Genomic DNA, 19,035 nt, shown 5'->3' on the forward strand with positions numbered 1-19,035 from the left:
GTTTCGCCTTTGTTTATTTCGGCGTTTATTTCTTGGGAGGCAGGAAAAAAGGCATTTTGTGGCGCGAACGGAGGGATATCATTCTGAAGCTCCTCGAATTTCCAGGTAGATACCCGAGTCGATGCTTAGTCTAGCAAACTCCAACGCTCTTCTTCTGGACATGTTTTCCACGTAGACTTTAGACTTTTAATAGAATTAAGATCTGCAAGGGGAAATTGTGCCAAGGAGATGCCCTCGTCGGCAAAACCACGGCAACAAATAATTATCAGATCCTCGGCTCCTTGATAGCCCCCGCAATTACCGGAGCTACTTTTAATCTGCCAATTGCTACTTTGTTTTCTATATTTCCCCTACACCTGGCCCTTTTTTATATTATCTGATCCTACATTCATTACTCCCTTCATACTACCATCCCAATGTCGGCCCCTGGAGCTGGTCACGAATTCCCCGCCAAAGAGGTCTCTTGGCAGAAGCGTGATGTGCTATTGTTTGCCAATAGCATTGGTGTCAAGGCCGACGAGCTGCACTTCCTCTATGTAAGCCACAAGCCACATAGATACCAATCTAAATACCATAATCTAACTAGTATCCAGGAACTCCACCCGAGCTTCTCGGTCTTCCCAACCTATTCTCTCATCCTCCGTATGTTAAGCGCCTCGAGGGACTTTCGGGCAATTGCACTAACTCCAAAGCCAATAGCATTCAAGCTCACTGATCAAGAAGTGACTGATTTCTATGCCCGCCAGAAGGCAGTTCACATCCCAGGCGTCCCCGACCTGGACCACCGTCATGCTGTTGATGGTCAGCGTAAGATCACAATCCTGAAGCCGCTCCCTACCACTAGTGCAGGGCGCAAGTTTGAGCTGCGCAATAAGGTCATTGGTGTCTATGATAAAGGCAAGCCTGGTACTGTGATCGAAACCGAGCAGTCTATCGTGGATAAGGAGAGCGGCGAGGTGTACACCAAGGTCGTGAGTAGCGGTTTCTTGGTCGGACAGGGCGGCTGGGGTGGCCCGAAGGGTAAGATTATAGTTAATTTTCCGCCGTGAAGCATCAATTAACGCGTTCGAGCAGGACCTAGCACCGTCAACTATCCCCCACCGGAGGGCAAGGCCCCTGACGCCACCCATGTTGTTCAGAGCAACTTGGAGACGGCCCACCTTTACCGGTAAGTGTCCAGTGCATATCCCGTACAGAGACCAGCTCTATACAATTGAACAAAAGTGGATACTCGACACATCCGATGCTAACACCTTGACTAGTCTCAACGGTGACTACAACCCTCTCCACGCCACACCAGAGCCTGGCCAGAAGATGGGCTTCGGTGGTGTTATTATCCACGGTCTTTTCAGCTGGAATTCTGCTGCACATGGCATTCTGCGCGAACTGGGTGGTAGCAACCCTGCCAATATGAAGGAGTTCCAGGCCCGTTTTGCCTCACCCGTCCGGCCCGGCGATAAGCTTACCACTGAGATTTGGAGAATGGGCAATGTTCAGGATGGCTATGAGGAGATCCGATTTGTTACTAAGAACGATAAGGGTCGGGTTGTGTTGAGCAATGGGCGTTGTCTGTTGAAGGCGACAGGCGTGAAGAGCAAGCTGTGATTATGTCACCAAATCTCAGTTAGATTAGTTACGTATAACTAGTTTGCATTTCAAAATGCATATCCAGTAAATATTTCTTACCACCGAATGCCAACTTTGTAGGGAAACAAACTATCTATGCCAATATAGTTCCGTATACCACGCACGTGACTGTAACCTCGGTTGTCGGGTCCTCGAACTTGAAGCTCTTACAAACTACTACCCCGGATCTGTCCTTCCATACTATTTCCTTGTCCTTGACCTTAAAACCCCTGTTTATCCATATCGGCCATGATCTTCAGCTGGCGCACAGCACTCAGGCCGAGTGGGCTGTGGACTCGTACCGGGTAAGATCTCCTTTCATCTGTTATCAAACATTTAACGCTAAACCCTCTCGAATTAGACCCAAGAGCCTGAGGCCCCGCTATTCACCCGCTGGTCGTTTGGTATGGATTTAGTGCATGCTATACACTCAAATTAATCATAAAAAGACTAACTCGGCCTCCTTGTTCCGTTGCTGATAGACGACTGGCTACCGATATGTCACACCTTGCTCATCGAGATTGCTAAATACTATGATGAGCGTGGATGGTCATCAGGCTGCTACGTCCGGCTCCGATATAGTACAATTTCCAGCTAAACTCGAAAATGGTTCCAAATTCGAGTTTAGTTTGTAAGTTTGTTGCAACTCCAAAGAAGGTGAATAACGACTAACTTCACTTTTACAGCGGTCGTTTTTTCCTCAGGTTAGTGACCAAGACACACAACACCAGAAGCTTGGGCTATCATTGACAGCTTGATGCCTGCGACCAGAGAAAACTGCCAGTGTCCCACATGTATTCATCTAGATACGATGCAGAGGATAAGCGACACTTTCTCAGTAGGAAATCTCACTACTCCCTGCGACTGCACAGTTTCTGATACTATCCCCGCAGATTCCGCAGAATGTTAAGATAGAGTCAATCCAGCACAGTGACAGTATGGTCACAATCAAGTGTGAGAGATGACATGCATAGCCTTTGAGATTTTTACTATCAGTACTAACACCGCCACAGGGTCTGATAATCACATGGGACTTTATCCGCATGGTTGGCTTTATGGACACTCGCAGCGTATACCTAACCTCAAAAGCACTAAGTCGGAGTCATATCTCCAATCAGAACTGCATGGTCCCAGGTAAGTTACTCAAAGCCAAAGTCACGGAATGATGTTGATGCCATAGAAGGTACTTCAAGGAGCCAGATCAAAGTCCCAGAGTCAAATATGATGATGTTATGTCAGACGATGAATCTCTTCGTATTTGGCTAAGCCATATCGTAAGCCCTTCTGTCTTGACTTCTTGATCAAACTTGCTAAAACTCATGAAGTGGGAACATGGATTCTGTTTTGTAGACGGCGTTCCTATCAACCCAGAGGCGACTCAATTTCTCATCGAGCGAATTGCGTTCATCAGGAACACCCATTATGGTATGCACTGTAGATCTACAATTTACTAATGCATCATTCAGCTAACATAGCTTCAGGTGGCTTTTGGGACTTCACAGCCGATTTGACTTTCAAAGACACGGCATACACCAACGAATTCCTGGGTGCTCATACAGACAATACTTATTTCACAGATCCTGCAAGACTTCAGCTATTCCATCTGTTATCCCATACCGAAGGGTCTGGGGGAGAGAATCTGCTAGTTGATGGATTTGCAGCCGCAGCTCAGCTACACCGCGAGAAACCCGAGCATTATGCCTCATTGGTAAAACATAGGCAGCCGTGGCACGCAAGCGGGAATGAAGACATATGCATCCAACCATCCGCAATGGCACCGGTATTTTCGATCCACCCGGACTCGAATAAAATGTACCAGATCCGTTGGAACAACTATGATCGTGCACCAAAGCGCAATTGGTCGGTATCGGAACAGACTATGTGGTACAGCGCTGCGCGCCACTATAACGAGATCTTGCGGAGCAAAGAAATTTGGACGAAGCTAAAACCAGGATCGGCGCTCAGTAAGTCTTTGGTGCTAATTTGAAAACCACTTCGGCTTACATGTTTGTCTTAGTGTTCGATAACTGGAGAATGTTACATGGCCGCTCTGAGTTTACTGGAAAGAGACGAATGTGCGGTGGCTACGGTATTTACTACCTGATAACCAACCTTTCATGTTTTTTTCTGCTAACGAAGTACCAGTCAATAACGATGACTACATTTCTCGACTTCGTCTGCTCAAGTTCGGCCGGAAAGCAGTGCTAGACAACCTTGGCAACGTCAGAAGTCATCCCAATAATCCTTATTCTATCATCTAGAATGTGTGGTACCTGACACGAGATAAATCGACAAAAAATGCTCACATTATACAAGACAAAAACAATTTCAAAGTAGATAGAATCGAATCGCACTTGATTATAAACGTAGATCATATCACGTGATGCTCTATGGCTGACGTTGTTGGAGCTCGGCCACCAACAGCTCTTCCTCCCAGCAACCTTGTCTCATCCTCCCCCCATCCTTTTTCAATCTATCGACCTGCTGGCTTTTGATCTCCGAGATTTCTATTGATTTAATTCTATAATTCCCAATTTCTCGATTCCGCCATGTCGACTCTTGAGGACCTCGACGACCTTGAGCAGGAGCAGAGAGAGAAGAAGCAAGACCAGAACGATGGCGATGGCAAGAAATCCGAAGGCGACGGCGATGCCGATATGCAAGATGCCGACAAAAAAGACGAAGAAGAAGAGATGCTGGACGAGGATATCTTGAACTCAAGCACGACAGACATCGTTACGCGACGGCGGATGCTGGAGAACGAGATGCGAATCATGAAAAGCGAGTTCCAACGTTTGACACATGAGCAGAGCACAATGAGGGAGAAGGTGAAGGATAATCAAGAGAAGATTGAGAACAACAGGTGTGCTTTCACCGATCCCCGTATTCGTTGTTCTGCATGCCCGCGGAGCTTGGTTGCCGGCTTGCGGATCGGCGAAAAGACACTTTCCTTTCAACGGTCTACTGACATTCTTATCTGCGACTATCTAGACAGCTACCATACCTTGTTGGAAACGTCGTCGAGCTATTGGATCTTGATGTGGAGGCAGAGGCAGCAGAGGAAGGGGCTAATATCGACCTGGATGCCACCCGCGTAGGAAAATCCGCTGTCATCAAGACCTCCACCCGCCAGACAATCTTCCTTCCCCTCATTGGCCTGGTCGATCACGAAACGCTGAAGCCCGGTGACTTGATCGGTGTCAACAAGGACTCATATCTCATTCTGGACACACTACCTGCCGAGTATGACAACCGCGTCAAGGCAATGGAGGTCGACGAGAAGCCTACGGAGAAGTACACAGATATTGGTGGTCTGGATAAGCAGATCGAAGAGATTGTGGAAGCTATCGTATGGCCTATGAAGGAGGCAGAGCGCTTTAAGAAAATTGGCATCAAGGCCCCTAAGGGTGAGTTACTTTCCCTTTTCCCCTGTACTCCAAAGCTAACATGTTCATTTCTCTTCCGTAGGTGCTTTGATGTACGGACCCCCAGGTACCGGTAAGACGCTTCTGGCCCGTGCCTGTGCTGCCGAAACGAACGCCACATTCCTTAAGCTCGCCGGACCTCAACTCGTGCAGATGTTCATCGGAGATGGCGCCAAACTTGTGCGCGACTGCTTTGCCCTGGCCAAGGAGAAGGCGCCCTCTATCATCTTTATTGACGAGCTGGATGCCGTGGGTACCAAACGTTTCGACTCAGAGAAATCTGGAGATCGCGAAGTGCAGCGAACCATGCTGGAACTCCTGAACCAACTGGACGGCTTTGCCTCGGACGACCGCATCAAGGTCCTGGCGGCAACCAACCGTGTCGATGTGCTGGATCCTGCCCTTCTGCGTTCGGGTCGTCTGGATCGAAAGATCGAGTTCCCCCTGCCGAACGAGGAAGCCCGCGCCAACATCCTGCAAATTCACTCGCGCAAGATGTCCGTTGAGGATAGCGTCAACTGGGCCGAGTTGGCTCGCAGCACGGACGAGTTCGGTGGTGCCCAGCTCAAGGCTGTTTGTGTTGAGGCTGGTATGATTGCACTCCGGAAGGGTTTGAGCAAGATCGGCCATGAGAACTACGTCGATGCTATCGCCGAGGTCCAGGCTAAGAAGAAGGATACCAACATGGGCATCTATGTTTAGAGTAGACCGTCTTGCCTTTTATGTCCTGGTCCATACACGTTTTTCTCTGCTTTACTCTTTTTGACGTCTCGAGTCATCTCGTGTATGTATGCTCCCTCGGCTTGAATGGAAGCCGGTAATTCGTTATGCATGAATGGCGTAGACCTTTTATTACGATTTTCTTCATACATCTTCCAAGTAAATTCTATTTGATTATTTGCCATATGACGAATGTACTGTCTATATGGCGGAGTTGTAGTCGTAGTCAGAGATATTCAGATTCAAAAGTCCTACTTGATCACCGTGCATTGTAACGTATATCAATAACTGCTACTAGAATCAAGTATGCATAGTGAATACCACAACAGCCTAGAGAATCTCCAAGAGCCGAAAAAAAGATAAAAAGACACGCAAAGATGCAATGGTCATAAATCCATACCAACAACCGTGGCTTATCACACACTTCCACACAACTTCCACCATGTGTTTTAAATAAAAGGAACAGGAAAAAAATAACAGAGAAACTAAAAGAGTTAAGGACAAAGAAAGAAAGGTATTCTGATCAGAAAACCCCCAGTTCTAAGCCTTAATTCTTACCCTGGGTATCCTTAAGAGTAACAATGCGATTGAGCACCAACTTCTCATCAGTAGACTCGCGATCAACAGCAAAGTACGCAACACGCATACCCTGGAAGCGGATAGAGTGCTTATTCTCACCAGGCTCGGCAGCACCTTCCTCCTTAGGCCACGGCGCCGAGCGGGAGATATCCCGGAATCCAGTCTCGACCATAGCATCCTTGAAGATCTCCTCGGAGTCCGGGTTGATATCGGCGATGAAACCAGCCGGGTGGGCAGACGGATCCTCCGACTTGAAGAGGGAATTGAAAGCACGGACCTCAGCGCGGATGGGGCTGTTGTGTGCGGCCGACTCGCCGATCCAGTGGATGAAGGACTTGGGTTTCTTGACGGCTTCGCCTTCGGCGGGTTTCTCGTATTTGGCGTGCACGCAGGTGACCTCGCCGGTGGCAGGGTCTGTTTCGAAGGAGGTCGCCGTGATGGGGTAGGGGGCTTTGAGAAGGCCAACTGTTTTGCCTGGGGCGAGGCGGAAGTAGTCTGGTGAGTCGACGGCGCGGAAGTCAGAGCGCTCGATGTAGACTGTCTTCGTGAAGGGGATGTTGTGGGTGCCGAAGGCTGGGTCCTTGGAGAAGGGGCAGTCGAGGAGCTCGAGGTGGTCTTCCGGGAGATCGTCGATGATGACCTTCAGCGGCTCGAGGACGACCATCAGGCGAGGGACGGTGGTTTCAAGGTACTGGCGGACGGTTTGTTCGAATTTGGCAACCTGGACGTTGGTGGTGTTCTTTGTGACGCCGAGGTCGTTAACGAAGGCGAGAATCGCGCCGGGGGGCACGCCGCGACGGCGCAACGCGATGAGCGTGTACAGGCGTGGGTCATCCCAGTCGCGGACATGACCTTCCTTGACGAGCTGGATGATCTTGCGCTTGGACAGAACTGTACCGGTGATGTTAAGACGGCCGTACTCACGCTGGTTGGGGCAGTAGACCTCCAGCTTGTTGCAGAGCCATTCGTACGAGACACGAGAGAGCTCGAATTCGGTTGTGCATAGCGAGTGCGAGATTTCCTCGATACTATCACACAAGCAGTGCGCGAAGTCGTAGGTCGGGTAAATCTTCCACTTGCCGCCGGTGAGGTGGTGCTGCCTGTCCTCAGTGCCCATAATGCGCCAGGCGAACAGATCCCACATCTGCGGGTTCGGGTCTGTGATATCCTGCTTCATGCGCAGTGCTGCCTCACCAGCCTTGTATTTTCCGTCGCGCATGGCGCGGAACTCGGCCATGGACTCCTCAATGGGTCGTGTGCGGTGGCTGCATGAGAAACGTTCTCCACCGCGCTGGCCACCCTCGACCTCACCACGCTGGGCCTTGATCTCGGACTTGGTGCAATGGCAGACGTATGCGCCATCACGGTTGATGAGATCCTCTGCGAGCTCGTAGAGACGGTCGAAGTTATCGCTGGCGTTGGTCTCACGCACAGGTGTGAAGCCGAGCCATGTCACAATCTCCCGAATGGCATTGTAGTATCGCTCCTCCTCGCCTTCGGGGTTGGTGTCGTCAAAGCGCAGGATACACTCGCCACCGTGGTGTTTCGCAAACCCGAAGTTGATTGCGATGGCCTTGCTGTGGCCAATGTGGAGGTATCCGTTGGGCTCGGGCGGGAATCGCGTGCGGATCTTGGGGACGGTCTCGGAGAGGGGCTTTTCCTCATACACGTCGTGCAGGAAGCCGACCTTGAACATAGCGTCAGGGTCCCGGGGCGCAGGAGCCTCTTTAGCCTTGGGTGCCTTTGCCTCTCCCTTTGGTTTGGGCTGGTTCTTATTTGCTAGCTTGGCCGCCGCCTTCTTGGCCGCTGCAGCCTCTTTCTTCTCTTGACTCTTGGACTTCTTGGGTGGAGCCGTAGGCTCGGTGGCCTCCTTGGGCCTCTCGGGCAGGTCAACGGGCTTTGCGGGGTCCATTGCAACAGATAACGATTGTGAAAGCGAAGGTGGGGGATATTTTTTTTCTCAACGAGGGGCTCTTTGTATTCAATGCTTATCAGTTGACATTCGCTTATCGGTCCGATTTAGCCCGGGATGAGTCATCGTCTATACTGCCGCGGGATACCGTCGTGGATTAATGCCACATTGTCCAGGTGTCCATGTGTCCAAGTACCTAACTATACAACTGGCTGTAGGACTTATCTTTACATCGGAAAAATAATGAACTATTTCATATGCTGCTCAGTTATTATATACTATGAGGCAAATTATGTACAAATATGATACAGAGAGTACGCAGACTCAAATAAGACAGAAAGAAGAACACTGCACATTAACCTTCCACCGACGCGCCAATAATGATACAATGAAAGATAGTTCGAACGGCAAGAGCCAAAGCACATCGAATCATTATGCAACGCGATCTCCATCCGTCTGACACAGCAGCGTGTGTATCATGAACCTTGTACAATGAGATAAGAACCAGCGAATCCGATGATCGAAACGAGATCAAGAAATGAACAGAAAAAGATATGAGAAAGAGAGAATCTAACAAGTGTGGGGTATATGGCAGAGTATGTGAACAAGAGATAGAAGGAGAAGAAAAAAAAAAGGATCGAGTAGAAAGAATCGGTTAGAAAAGTTGTTTAACGTCGATGAGCTCTGAGTTGCCCGGACGATCACGCTCCATATGGAACCACCAGTCCCGGCCCATTTTGTGGTTCCAGGTTCCAGTACAGGTGTCCTTGTCCCAAGGTAAGGCCGAGCCCATTACACTGCTTATAGGCGTGATTGGTGTCGTGGGTGTCGTTGGAGACGTACCCATCACAGACCGCCCACTCAAGCTTCCCCAGCCAAACCTGGAAATGGTGGACGCAGGCGACATGGGCTCCTCGGGAGGTGGGATAGAAGGGCTTCCGCTGCCGAAGCAGTTGACGCCTACTCCGGCAGCATATAACAGTGACTGGTTCGAGGCTAGCAGTTGCTTCCACCCAATCAAGCCACCGTCCGACTCCTGGCCGGTGATATCAGGACGGAGGACGAAGTGAGGAATCGATGCGCCCGTTGCCGGATCCCGGAAACCACTACGGCCCATCAAGGTTGGCATGCGGAACTCGTAGACAGTTTTGGGGCCACTGTGGTCATTGTCCCCGTGCTTGAACCGCTCACAGGCAGCCCAGATCCCGTAGTCGTCCATTTCCTGGTCGGGCTCTTCCTCGAATTGCGAATATTGCGCATTGTCCGGCACATACTCGTCCGAGTAATCCTGGATCAGAACCTGCATGCCGGCCTCGGTGTCCTTGGCGGCCATGTCGATAAATGTCTGGGCACGGATTCGAGCTGAGGTCAGGTTGTTCCCCGCTGGCAGAGCGAGCGGTCGGGTATTCACGGAGCCGTGGGAGCTGCGAGGCAAGCTGTACCGGTCTGGTCGGAGTAAGGCTTGGCCTTTTAATATAGGCCGGCAGACAGCCTGGAGCGCACCTGGGGGTTCCACGTCGGAGGGTGCGCGGAGAGCTTCCAATTGAGGAAACCCAGCGGAGATGATGCTTTGGGCAAGATGATAGTTGGGGGTATTGGAGGATTTTGTGGATTTCTGGAAGGGGAGGGTATCAAGCTGGGTGAGAGCTATGCCTGGGTCTGGGCATGCCACATCCCAGTGGAGATATTTTAGGGTCGATGAGGCCAGAATAGGCTGGAAAATCATATGTTCATCCGGCAAAGTTGGGCACTTTTCGGTCTGGACTATCTTAAACCGTTCAAGTTGTCGTAGTGACGCAAGAATTTTGGAAATGACTAGCAGTGACTCGATGTTCTGCTCGACTAAGACGAGTGTCTTGAGGGAAAGTGATTCCGGCCGTGTCGTATACTGCGAGAGACCAGCATCTGTAACCCCGGGCAGGTTCTCCAACCTTAAAGACTCCAATGGTGGCAGACACATCATTGTGTTATCATCGAAGGAGTCTTTATTGAAGGAAGTTATGCAAAGGTTGCGCAATGAGGGAAGAAGATTAAACATGCGCAGGGAGATGCTAGGCTCCAGTGCGCCATTTCCGTTCAGCCCATAAAGCATTAGTGTCTCCAGACTTGTCCACGAGGTGTGGAAATCCAGAAACTCGAACATTTGGGAGGGACCAAGGCTCCCAGGACAGGAGTCGTCACGCGGTGACAGCTCCGATGCTTGCGCGGCCTCGCCCAAAACCCATGTGTGCTCTTTGAGCTTTTTGCGGGTCGACAAAGCATGGGTCAGACGATCAAATTCATGGTGATACGGGATAGACAAGCCTAACAGGCGCTCCAAGTTCGGGCATACCATGACCACGGACGCTACCAGGTCTCGGTACTCCTGCCACTGCGTGCCTTGCTTCGTCGTGGTAAAGAGCAAATCTAATTGGGGTACCCGTAGTTCGTATACAAGGTTGGCCAGCAACTTCCGTTCACGGAGGGTTCGTCTGAGGAGCTTCAGACGACTCCCTCTCTTCAGACGATATTTCTTGAGTTGGGCCGGGGAATCATTTCCGACAATGTGTATACTGTGATATCTAGTATAGCATGTTCAGTCAGCGAACAATCCTGGTTTTCTTGCTGCCCTTGAATTAACCAAGGGGAGACTGGACTCCAAACTCACAGAGGACCTCTAACCGCCTTTTCCCAAGACCGACAGGTCAAGGATAAGGCGTGTAAGTCTCGTTGAAAACACGTGGTACATCCTGCTTGGTGCTGCCCTTTGTGTAACTCCTCTAAATGGTGGATTATCACTTCATAGACCTCGTGTGGTACTCGGCGCTGAATTGGTTCAGTTAACTTGGAAAAAGAATTGACAGAGTCGGATTGGCGGTAAGACGAGGATGGGGAAGATGGGGAGTATGTGGTGGGCGCGGTTGAGGCGGTATAGTTGGTTCTATAGGACGATATCGAGGAGGTTCGAGAAGCATTTGAATGTACGGCATTTGAATGTACGGAACAGTCGACCTGATTCTCGGTGATTGAATGAGATACCACAGGGGTCTCCGTTCTAGTGGCGACAACACTCATTGCGAAATTGCTCTGGCATCGGAACAAACGCGACAGAAAAAAAAGCAAAATCAATTCCCAATAGGGAGGGGTTCGGGAATGTAAGGAGTTCGGGAAATGGCGTAATATATGAAGATCGGCAGATTCCGTATAAAGTCACACGCGTATAGAGTCCAAGATATGAAAGGGTGAAGAGAAAAGAGTAAGAAGAGTAGGAACCTCTGAAAAGAGGATCAGAACTATGTAACACTAGCACGTTGGAAAAGGGAGAAAAAGGAAAAAGGAATGATAATGGCAGTCGATCTCCCCCACATCAGGAATGATTTGAAGGTGGATTACATTACTGTAAGCCGTGCAGCCGTGCAGCCATGCCTGCAGAGCGGAGACGGGAAGCGGTTCAGGGGTTACCTATAATTTTTTATATCTGGATAAATAGAGAACTGTAGGTATATTATATATACAAAGAGCCTTGTACACTTGCAATTATTTAGATCAAGTACATATTCCCCAATCCCTTCAAGACAAAGTGAATATCAAAAAGCCTCTCAGTTCGTTCTGACGCTATTGCCCATTTAGGTTTAACCCAGTGGGTCGTCGTTTTTACCCCTTTTCGTTTTCTTTTTTCTCTGCTTTTGTTGTATAATCGTTTAAGTTGATTTAGATTGGTACAGGTGTTTCAGCCTATAGTAATACGAGTAAATTGTCGAATGTCGAACATTTGAATGTCCCCTATTTATATCCAAACGGCCCATGCGCATATCATCCTGCAGGCCAATGAAATAGGTAATTGGACGGCTCAGCCCTGGAGGAACGCTTTTCTTACATTTGACTTTGGATGTACGACAGTACGGAGTACTCCAGTCTGCACATCACTGCATGGCATAAAAGGATCGACATATGTACCATTAACAATATCAACCTAACATCATATAGTCCAAAGTGTACCTATTATTAAATTATAATAAACCCCAAAAAAATAGAAACATGACTCGAGTGGAAATCCCCAACACTCCCCCAGATCTAGCAAGATCGGCGAATGGACTACTCCATGCAAAAAAAAAAAACACTTCAATGTGTAGTACGGAGTAGTTCGTCCATATCATTCCCTTGACATGCCGCGATATATATGGGCAGCCGACGGAACTCTCGGGTATATCTCAATCCACTCGAAACAGATCAGAACGTGGAAGAGAAATCACTAAAATTGCGATCTGGTGGAGACGCACTGAGGGTCCAACTCTAGTACTACGGCCAATTGCACCATTGGATCTCGTTATGTTGACCACTAGGGCTGGAAAGTGCCGCTTTGGGGCGTTCCTAGGACTTAAAATTCCAGCTGGAAGGTCCACTTGTCCACGTACCTGCATTCAATCGAGACGGGAACCAGCAACACCGTGTACTAAGGGAGTAGGGCCCTGGAACCATCCCGATCGCCTATGTTGTATAACAAACAACCGTCCAGTGTTGCTAAAAATAAAATAATAGATTGCAAAAAGCTATCTGGACCCAGGGACCTCGGGATAGCAGGGACATGAGAACCTGACCATTCTGTGCAAATGATTTTATGAAATGAATACACCCAAACGATGAGATATGAGGCATACGTGCCTTCTCAGAGTAAATCACATTGTGGCTGCTTTTAGCGCAAACAAAAGTTCGTTCACATGTTCCCAAGCTCTAGTCTTCCCGCTTTGTTTCCTCCTTCCTCTCCCCTCTTCCTGAAACCCCGAGACCGAGAAAAGAAATGCCTTAAAAAAAACAAAAAATACAGAAGGATGAAACTGACATGCCATTTGGCCTTTTGCCTTTTGACTACCATGTTATGGTAGGCCATTTGCCAAACGGAAACAGAGGAACCATGAACAGGCAAAATGGGATCCCAATTCGTCTCTTTCAAAGAAGCAACAACATCGTGTTCTTGTCGAATCCTGGCTTCGGCTTGGCAAATACGGCAATGTAACCTTGGCCCCATCTCTTAGCCCCGTAGGAATACCAACGGAGAAATAGGAATACCCGGCAAGATTCACTCCACATGTGCCCCAAGACCTCACAGCCGAAGAGGAACGGGCCGTAGATGGTCAAACACCGAGAGTTTTCTGGACCCGGACGTGGTACGGACAGAAAGATGACAAGGCAAGCCAAGATGCCCACCGATGTTGCATATAGTCGGCTCCACCTTATTGTTATGCAAGATGGCAATCCGAATGGAATAAATTCATGTCTAGAAGAAGAGTGTATCTTTGAGGCCAAGGCTGAATTCGGCCCTGGTAGTATCACCACGCTTGAAGGAGATACGAATCCTGATTTTGGGGACGGAATCTATACCGTCGTACCTAAAGGGGGGGGCGCTTATAGTAAATGTTCTGGGTTGGGTTGCGGCTCCCCAATTATATGTGTAAGTCTAAAAGGGAAGGATGTAACTGATGTAGAAGAAACGACCTCGGAGGTTGTCGAGGAAATATTTTCTTAAAAGAGAAAGGTGGTCCTGCCGAACATGATATCGGCTCGAAGGCTGCTTGGACAGATAAGAGATAAAACAGACCTCATGACGGGATAAGAGAGGAATCGCACAAATCTGAGTTTAGTGTCATTATTAGGTGACCGTCCCCATGTAAACATCTGTCTGTATCCTATATTCTATGTATCTAGACGAGGTACGAACCATCGTAGCAAAGGAACCCGAACAAGACAGTAAACGACATGCTACGGAGTACAGGAAACAGCTTATCAAGTGAGCCTCGGAAGTAGTGATCGTAATAATGGATGGATTGAATAGAAGAGTCTGATATTCGACTAGAGCAGCTTATCCATCTTCCCCGATGCAAATGCAGATCGAGCCCCATGAGATGCCGATGTCAGTCTTAACGCCATGAAAATGGAACTGGAATGAAACCTTCTGCTACAACTCGGTTGTCCTCGAATCTGGGTAGCCTCAATCAAACCTGGATATGCAAAAAATAAATAGAAAATCCCGTGAGGAAAGATCCCTCAAATTACCACCGTACCGTGTTGGAACAGGAAAACTCCGCGAAGAGAGAAAGCAAATATGAAAGCAGGAGAGAAGACCGGAGGAAAGACCCAAGAGAAAAGAGCAGGTATCAAAATTCAGGACATCAATCCCAGAGGATAGAGGATAAAGTTATCAACACTGCGCCGGAGACAGGATAGAAGGCAAAGACAAAGAGAGCTCGCTTTGACTAACCGCCCCAGAACATGATGACTGACAATAAAGGTGCACAATGAAAATCACCCAAACCCAACTCCAACAAACACGCAAGAGTCCCCCGGGGTTTCATCGGAAACGGAACGTGAAGAAACTGACCGAAACCCCGGGGGTGGGGGTATGTGACTGGGAACTGGCTGACGAAACGAACGAGAGATCGTAACCATGACGAATAGCGAGGCTCAAAATTGGTACCAGGATCAGGATCAGAGAATGATCACCGTCTTGACTAGGCATTCGACAGAACAGGAAACAGACCGAAAGGATGAAGGAAAGGAAGTGGGGGCAAACCGGGAATCAGAAAACAAGGCGAAGGCAAATGGAAACGGAAACCCATATTTGCGGGTTGGAAGCGATGCAATCCGAGGGCATGTACAAGACAAGAGAAGAAACAATAACGTATGCCAGATCGAGACTCCATGATCATGCAGTAGGCGAAAAAAATAAGAAAACGTAATCACATGTCAAAGGTATCATCAACGTTGAAAATCCCGGGCTCCGTGCCGTCGTGCGTCTTCTGGACACCTGCCATGCGCTGATCGCCCGAGTTGCCTGACCGGTGGCTTCGTTGCCAGTGATCGTCGTGCATGGAGTCTTCTTCCATATGATCGCTCTCGTCCATAAGGTGGTGGTCGATAGAGCTTTCATTCACGAACGTGAATCCCTTGAAATTGGCCTGCATACCGGGCGACAATGGTGTGGAGGCTGGCATGAGGCCGTTGGCGAGGTTTGCGGCGCGGAGATTGAGCGAATTGTTCAGGTCCATGGCGTTTGTGAATTCGGGATCGAAGTTGGAGGTGTCGGTTTCAGACTGCAGCTGCGGCTTGAACGGAGGAATCACTTGCTTGCGGCACAGTGTCTCCCAGTTGATATCGTGGAAGAATGGGTGTGCCATGAGTTCCTTAGCATCGCCGTTGGCGCCTAGTCGATGCTTGGGATTCCGGTTGAGCAGACCCTTGACGAAGTTTCTTCCCTCGGTGCTCAGCGCATCACGGGGGAATCGGACTTTGCCGAATGCGATATTCTTGTACATCTGCTGAGTGTCCTCGGCATAGAACGGGCTCCAGCCACAGCACATCTCAAAGACCAAGACACCCAGGGACCAGAAGTCGACCATCTTTGTATAACCTTGCTCATCAAGCAATACTTCCGGGGCTAGATATTCTGTGGTACCACAGAAGGTATTGGTGGTGTCGTTTTGTGACAGATTTGCCTTGGATAGACCGAAATCGCAGAGCGCAATGTGACCGTTGGCATCTAACAGAATGTTCTCCGGTTTGAGATCCCGATATACGATATCATGATCGTGTAGATGCTGCAGAGCCAGAATCAACTCGGCAATGTAAAACTTCGCCCGGGCCTCCTGGAACCGACCCTCACGCTGCAGGTGCCAGAACAATTCGCCACCCGACATATAATCCGTAACCAGGTACAGATCTGTTGGGGTTTGGAAGGAGAACTTCAATCCAACAATAAACGGAGACGCCGTCATCGCAGTGCGTACTAGGATATTGCGCTCTCCGAGCGTGTGAATCACCTCCTTCTTCTGAATGATGACCTTCTTCGAGAGAACCTTCATCGCATAGATACGCTGTGTGTCCTTCTTCTTGACCTGATAAACCTGACCAAAAGTTCCTTTGCCGATAAGCTTGAGGACGAGGAAGTCATTCGGTCCGACCTGCTTTCGATCTGTCTTTTCGAACTTCATATCGAGGTGGATTTCTCCAGAAACTTGGTTGTCGCCGGCACCGCGCGCGACCAAGGGGAACCAGCCTTCTAGTCGGCTGTGATCTTCCTTGAGGTTGATACAGAGGCGTACGTGACCCAAAAAAGCTTCCTGGTTGTTGCGGTCATAGACAGTGACATCAAGTTCCGACTGATCTCCCATAACGTCACTTAAGAAAACGTGTTAGTGGGTGATCCAAGTTAAGGAGCTGGGTTGGGATAACATACAAGGTAGCCTCGTGATCCCAGTGCGGGTCAGTCACGGGCGTCCGCCCCTTGTGATCACCCTCGATAGCACTGTTGTGAGAGCTGGACCGGGTCTTCAAAGGAATGGCCATAGGCCGACCAGCAGCCTCCTCGGCATCTGACTCCAGCTGGCGCCGTTTCTTTTCCTCCTCACCATCACGAGCACCTTTGGAGATGTACTCATTCCATTCGAATACACACACCACATACGGATCGAAACTTGGCCGCAATCCTCGACCATCCGTGATCTTCACAAACAATTTGCCATTGATCGGGCCTGTGGGCGCGCCGTTAGCCGGGGATGCTGTTGTCGCAGCGGGCGTAGGCGCAGTCTCAGGCTGGGACTGCGATGGGAATGCTTCATCGAGTTTCATGGTGATCTCGTCCGTGGAGGTTTCGATGTCCGGCTTTAATTCAGATTGTGGAGTCTCTTCCGAGCTCTCTTGCGGGGTCGAAGTGGCGGCCTTTTCCTGGGCGGCTGCGGCATCGTTGGACATGGCCCGGGGAGTAAGAGGTGGGGTATTCTTAAGACGCGACCCATCGGGCGCGTTTTCAGTTAGCTTGGCCAGGTTCTCGGAAGATACGGAGACATGCGGTTTCTCATGGTCGATGAGGGGAGCTTCAGTCAGGGAAAAGGCATTTGAGGCAGGAGGTAGGGATGGGTTGGAAAAATGTGTGGCAAGGACGGGGTCATCAGAGACGCTGGATACTGGGAGAGAGGTTTGACGGCGGGAAGGAGAGTCTTCTGAAGTTTGTGTGGGTGAAATGAGGTAATTCTTCAACGTTGTAAAGATAGAAGACACTCCTGGACTCGTCCCAAGTTCCATCTCATCCGACTCGTGCTGTAACAAAGAGTGTGGAGGGGTGGGCAGACTGGGGTGTTCATCCATCTTATCAGACCCATCTTCCTGCTCCATCATGACAAAAGACTCGGAGGAATCGGAGGAATGTTGGGTATGCGCATTTGATTGAAGGTCCTCAGAGGGTTTCGACAGACATGACCATAGCCGCGGTAGACTCGCTTTATCACCGGAGAGAGAACCAACCTGGAAGTAGTTGTGCATAATGGAAGGTAGACGCTTGTCGGCCAGATCAGGTTCAGGTGTTGCGATTCCAGTCGGCGTAGGAGTAGAATCATTTGACCTGATCTGATCTGGGGTATCGTCTTCCAGTCCGGAGCTATTAAGACGGAAGATGGTTAGCCAGATTAACGACAAAATCTTCAATTCAAAGGTTGTAGGCAAATTCCGACAAGCTCCGATATGAAAGGCAGAGAGAAAGGATCCTCGAAACGTGTTTCATGCATATTCAACCCCCAAGAAGAACAGACTGTAATGCAATGCGGTGTGAGGGGATCGTGGACCCTCTTTTTCCCTCCTTCAGCCCCGCCTTTCTGGAAGGAATTCCGTAAAAAGAAGTTGACTCACTTCATTGTCTTCATGTCGTCGCCGTGCAACACGGGTCCACTCTGCGCGGCCATTGTGTTTCCATTCAATAAAGTTGGAAAATGAAGAGAACGAGAGGGTGGGGGGGGGAGGGGAATTCCAAGGGGGAAAAAAGGATTTTTTTTGATGAGCTAAGGGAGTTTGCGGGATGGATTTGAACCCGTTTGGATTTTCCCCAACAAGAAAATGAAGTTTAATTTGAGGGAAAAAAAAGGTATTCGATAGATTTCTTTTTGGGATTTAGAAGTGGGATTTCAGTAATAAGAAAAATTCACTTAAAAACTTGGAAGATAAAAAAAAGATCTCTGTTTCTCGGGTATTATTAAGTCCTGGACATGAGATTATATCATATATAAGGGATCCATGGATAATCTGATAGAACCTGGAACCTGACCATAGGTTCTACCGGAAAGGTTCTCTCTACTTATTTCCTAAGGGGAAAATGAGGAATTATTGTTAGAAATTAGAAATCCGAGATCAGAAAGAGATAAACGTCATGTGGAGAATATGAGTGGCTGATAATCTTCAATAGCAGATATGAAGAGAATTGCCCGGGTATTTCAACTTTTTAATTCCCCTTCTGATTTTGCTAGAATGTGAAGAAAATGTGAAAACTGGATTTTCGAGGTCACGATCCTGACATTAGGCTCCAACATGTGGCTACACCTTGAAAGAGGCTGAGAATTTCTTAGGCGTTCCTATTTTTCGCTCTTATCGTGCAAATCTTTATCTCCACTTCTCACTCCATCTGACATCCGAGTCCTCCGATATTTCTTATAGATGGTTTCCATCTACATATATGGAAGGTATACTTTATTTTAGAGGAAAAATCACTTTTGCATAAAATAATGAAATATAACTGTGAAACCCATAGATCGACTCTCGATCCCGAGATCGTGTCAGCCTTTCAGCTTTCAATATGGCCCAGGTCTAGCTCTCAGCTCCCCTTGCATCTGCATACCAGGTGAAATGTGAGATATGCTGTGGTCGCATGGGTGCTTCAAGGCTGCCCTCCACATGCGTCATCGGGACGCATCGTGAGGTCCCTCTGCGCTAACATGTGGCTCGGCGGATTTAAGACCCGCGTGAATGATGTACGTG

General features: G+C 49.0%; 7 protein-coding genes across 7 annotated transcripts; 4 read left to right on the forward strand and 3 right to left on the reverse strand.

Annotated features, from left to right (window-relative positions):
• Positions 1–416: 416 nt before the first annotated feature.
• On the forward strand, positions 417–1,605 carry N7447_000435 (putative peroxisomal dehydratase; the record flags this gene model as incomplete). Its single annotated transcript, XM_057224711.1, has 4 exons — positions 417–536; positions 594–1,020; positions 1,075–1,168; positions 1,263–1,605. 4 exons carry the CDS (start codon positions 417–419, stop codon positions 1,603–1,605), a joined length of 984 nt encoding a protein of 327 aa, XP_057088727.1.
• Positions 1,606–2,945: 1,340 nt separating this feature from the next.
• N7447_000436 (putative trimethyllysine dioxygenase TmlH) lies at positions 2,946–3,887 on the forward strand (the record flags this gene model as incomplete). The annotated part of the gene is made up of 4 exons (XM_057224712.1): positions 2,946–3,051; positions 3,108–3,590; positions 3,644–3,715; positions 3,772–3,887. 4 exons carry the CDS (start codon positions 2,946–2,948, stop codon positions 3,885–3,887), a joined length of 777 nt encoding a protein of 258 aa, XP_057088728.1.
• Positions 3,888–4,175: 288 nt separating this feature from the next.
• Positions 4,176–5,753, forward strand: N7447_000437 (proteasome regulatory particle base subunit RPT5; the record flags this gene model as incomplete). Its single annotated transcript, XM_057224713.1, has 3 exons — positions 4,176–4,489; positions 4,618–5,033; positions 5,095–5,753. The coding sequence occupies 3 exons, from the start codon at positions 4,176–4,178 to the stop codon at positions 5,751–5,753; spliced, it is 1,389 nt and encodes a 462-aa protein (XP_057088729.1).
• Positions 5,754–6,318: 565 nt separating this feature from the next.
• N7447_000438 (glutamine--tRNA ligase) lies at positions 6,319–8,262 on the reverse strand (the record flags this gene model as incomplete). Its single annotated transcript, XM_057224714.1, has 1 exon — positions 6,319–8,262. One exon carries the CDS (start codon positions 8,260–8,262, stop codon positions 6,319–6,321), a length of 1,944 nt encoding a protein of 647 aa, XP_057088730.1.
• Positions 8,263–8,917: 655 nt separating this feature from the next.
• Positions 8,918–11,316, reverse strand: N7447_000439 (uncharacterized protein; the record flags this gene model as incomplete). Its single annotated transcript, XM_057224715.1, has 2 exons — positions 8,918–10,823; positions 10,910–11,316. The coding sequence occupies 2 exons, from the start codon at positions 11,314–11,316 to the stop codon at positions 8,918–8,920; spliced, it is 2,313 nt and encodes a 770-aa protein (XP_057088731.1).
• Positions 11,317–14,683: 3,367 nt separating this feature from the next.
• On the forward strand, positions 14,684–14,941 carry N7447_000440 (uncharacterized protein; the record flags this gene model as incomplete). Its single annotated transcript, XM_057224716.1, has 1 exon — positions 14,684–14,941. The coding sequence occupies one exon, from the start codon at positions 14,684–14,686 to the stop codon at positions 14,939–14,941; it is 258 nt and encodes an 85-aa protein (XP_057088732.1).
• A 34-nt stretch (positions 14,942–14,975) lies between these two features.
• On the reverse strand, positions 14,976–17,969 carry schA (serine/threonine protein kinase SCH9; the record flags this gene model as incomplete). Its single annotated transcript, XM_057224717.1, has 3 exons — positions 14,976–16,413; positions 16,472–17,668; positions 17,917–17,969. The coding sequence occupies 3 exons, from the start codon at positions 17,967–17,969 to the stop codon at positions 14,976–14,978; spliced, it is 2,688 nt and encodes an 895-aa protein (XP_057088733.1).
• Between the last annotated feature and the right edge of the window lie 1,066 nt (positions 17,970–19,035).

Source organism: Penicillium robsamsonii (genome assembly GCF_028829455.1).
Source record: "Penicillium robsamsonii strain IBT 29466 chromosome Unknown utg000001l_segment0_segment0, whole genome shotgun sequence".
Classification (NCBI taxonomy): Eukaryota; Fungi; Ascomycota; class Eurotiomycetes; order Eurotiales; family Aspergillaceae; genus Penicillium; species Penicillium robsamsonii.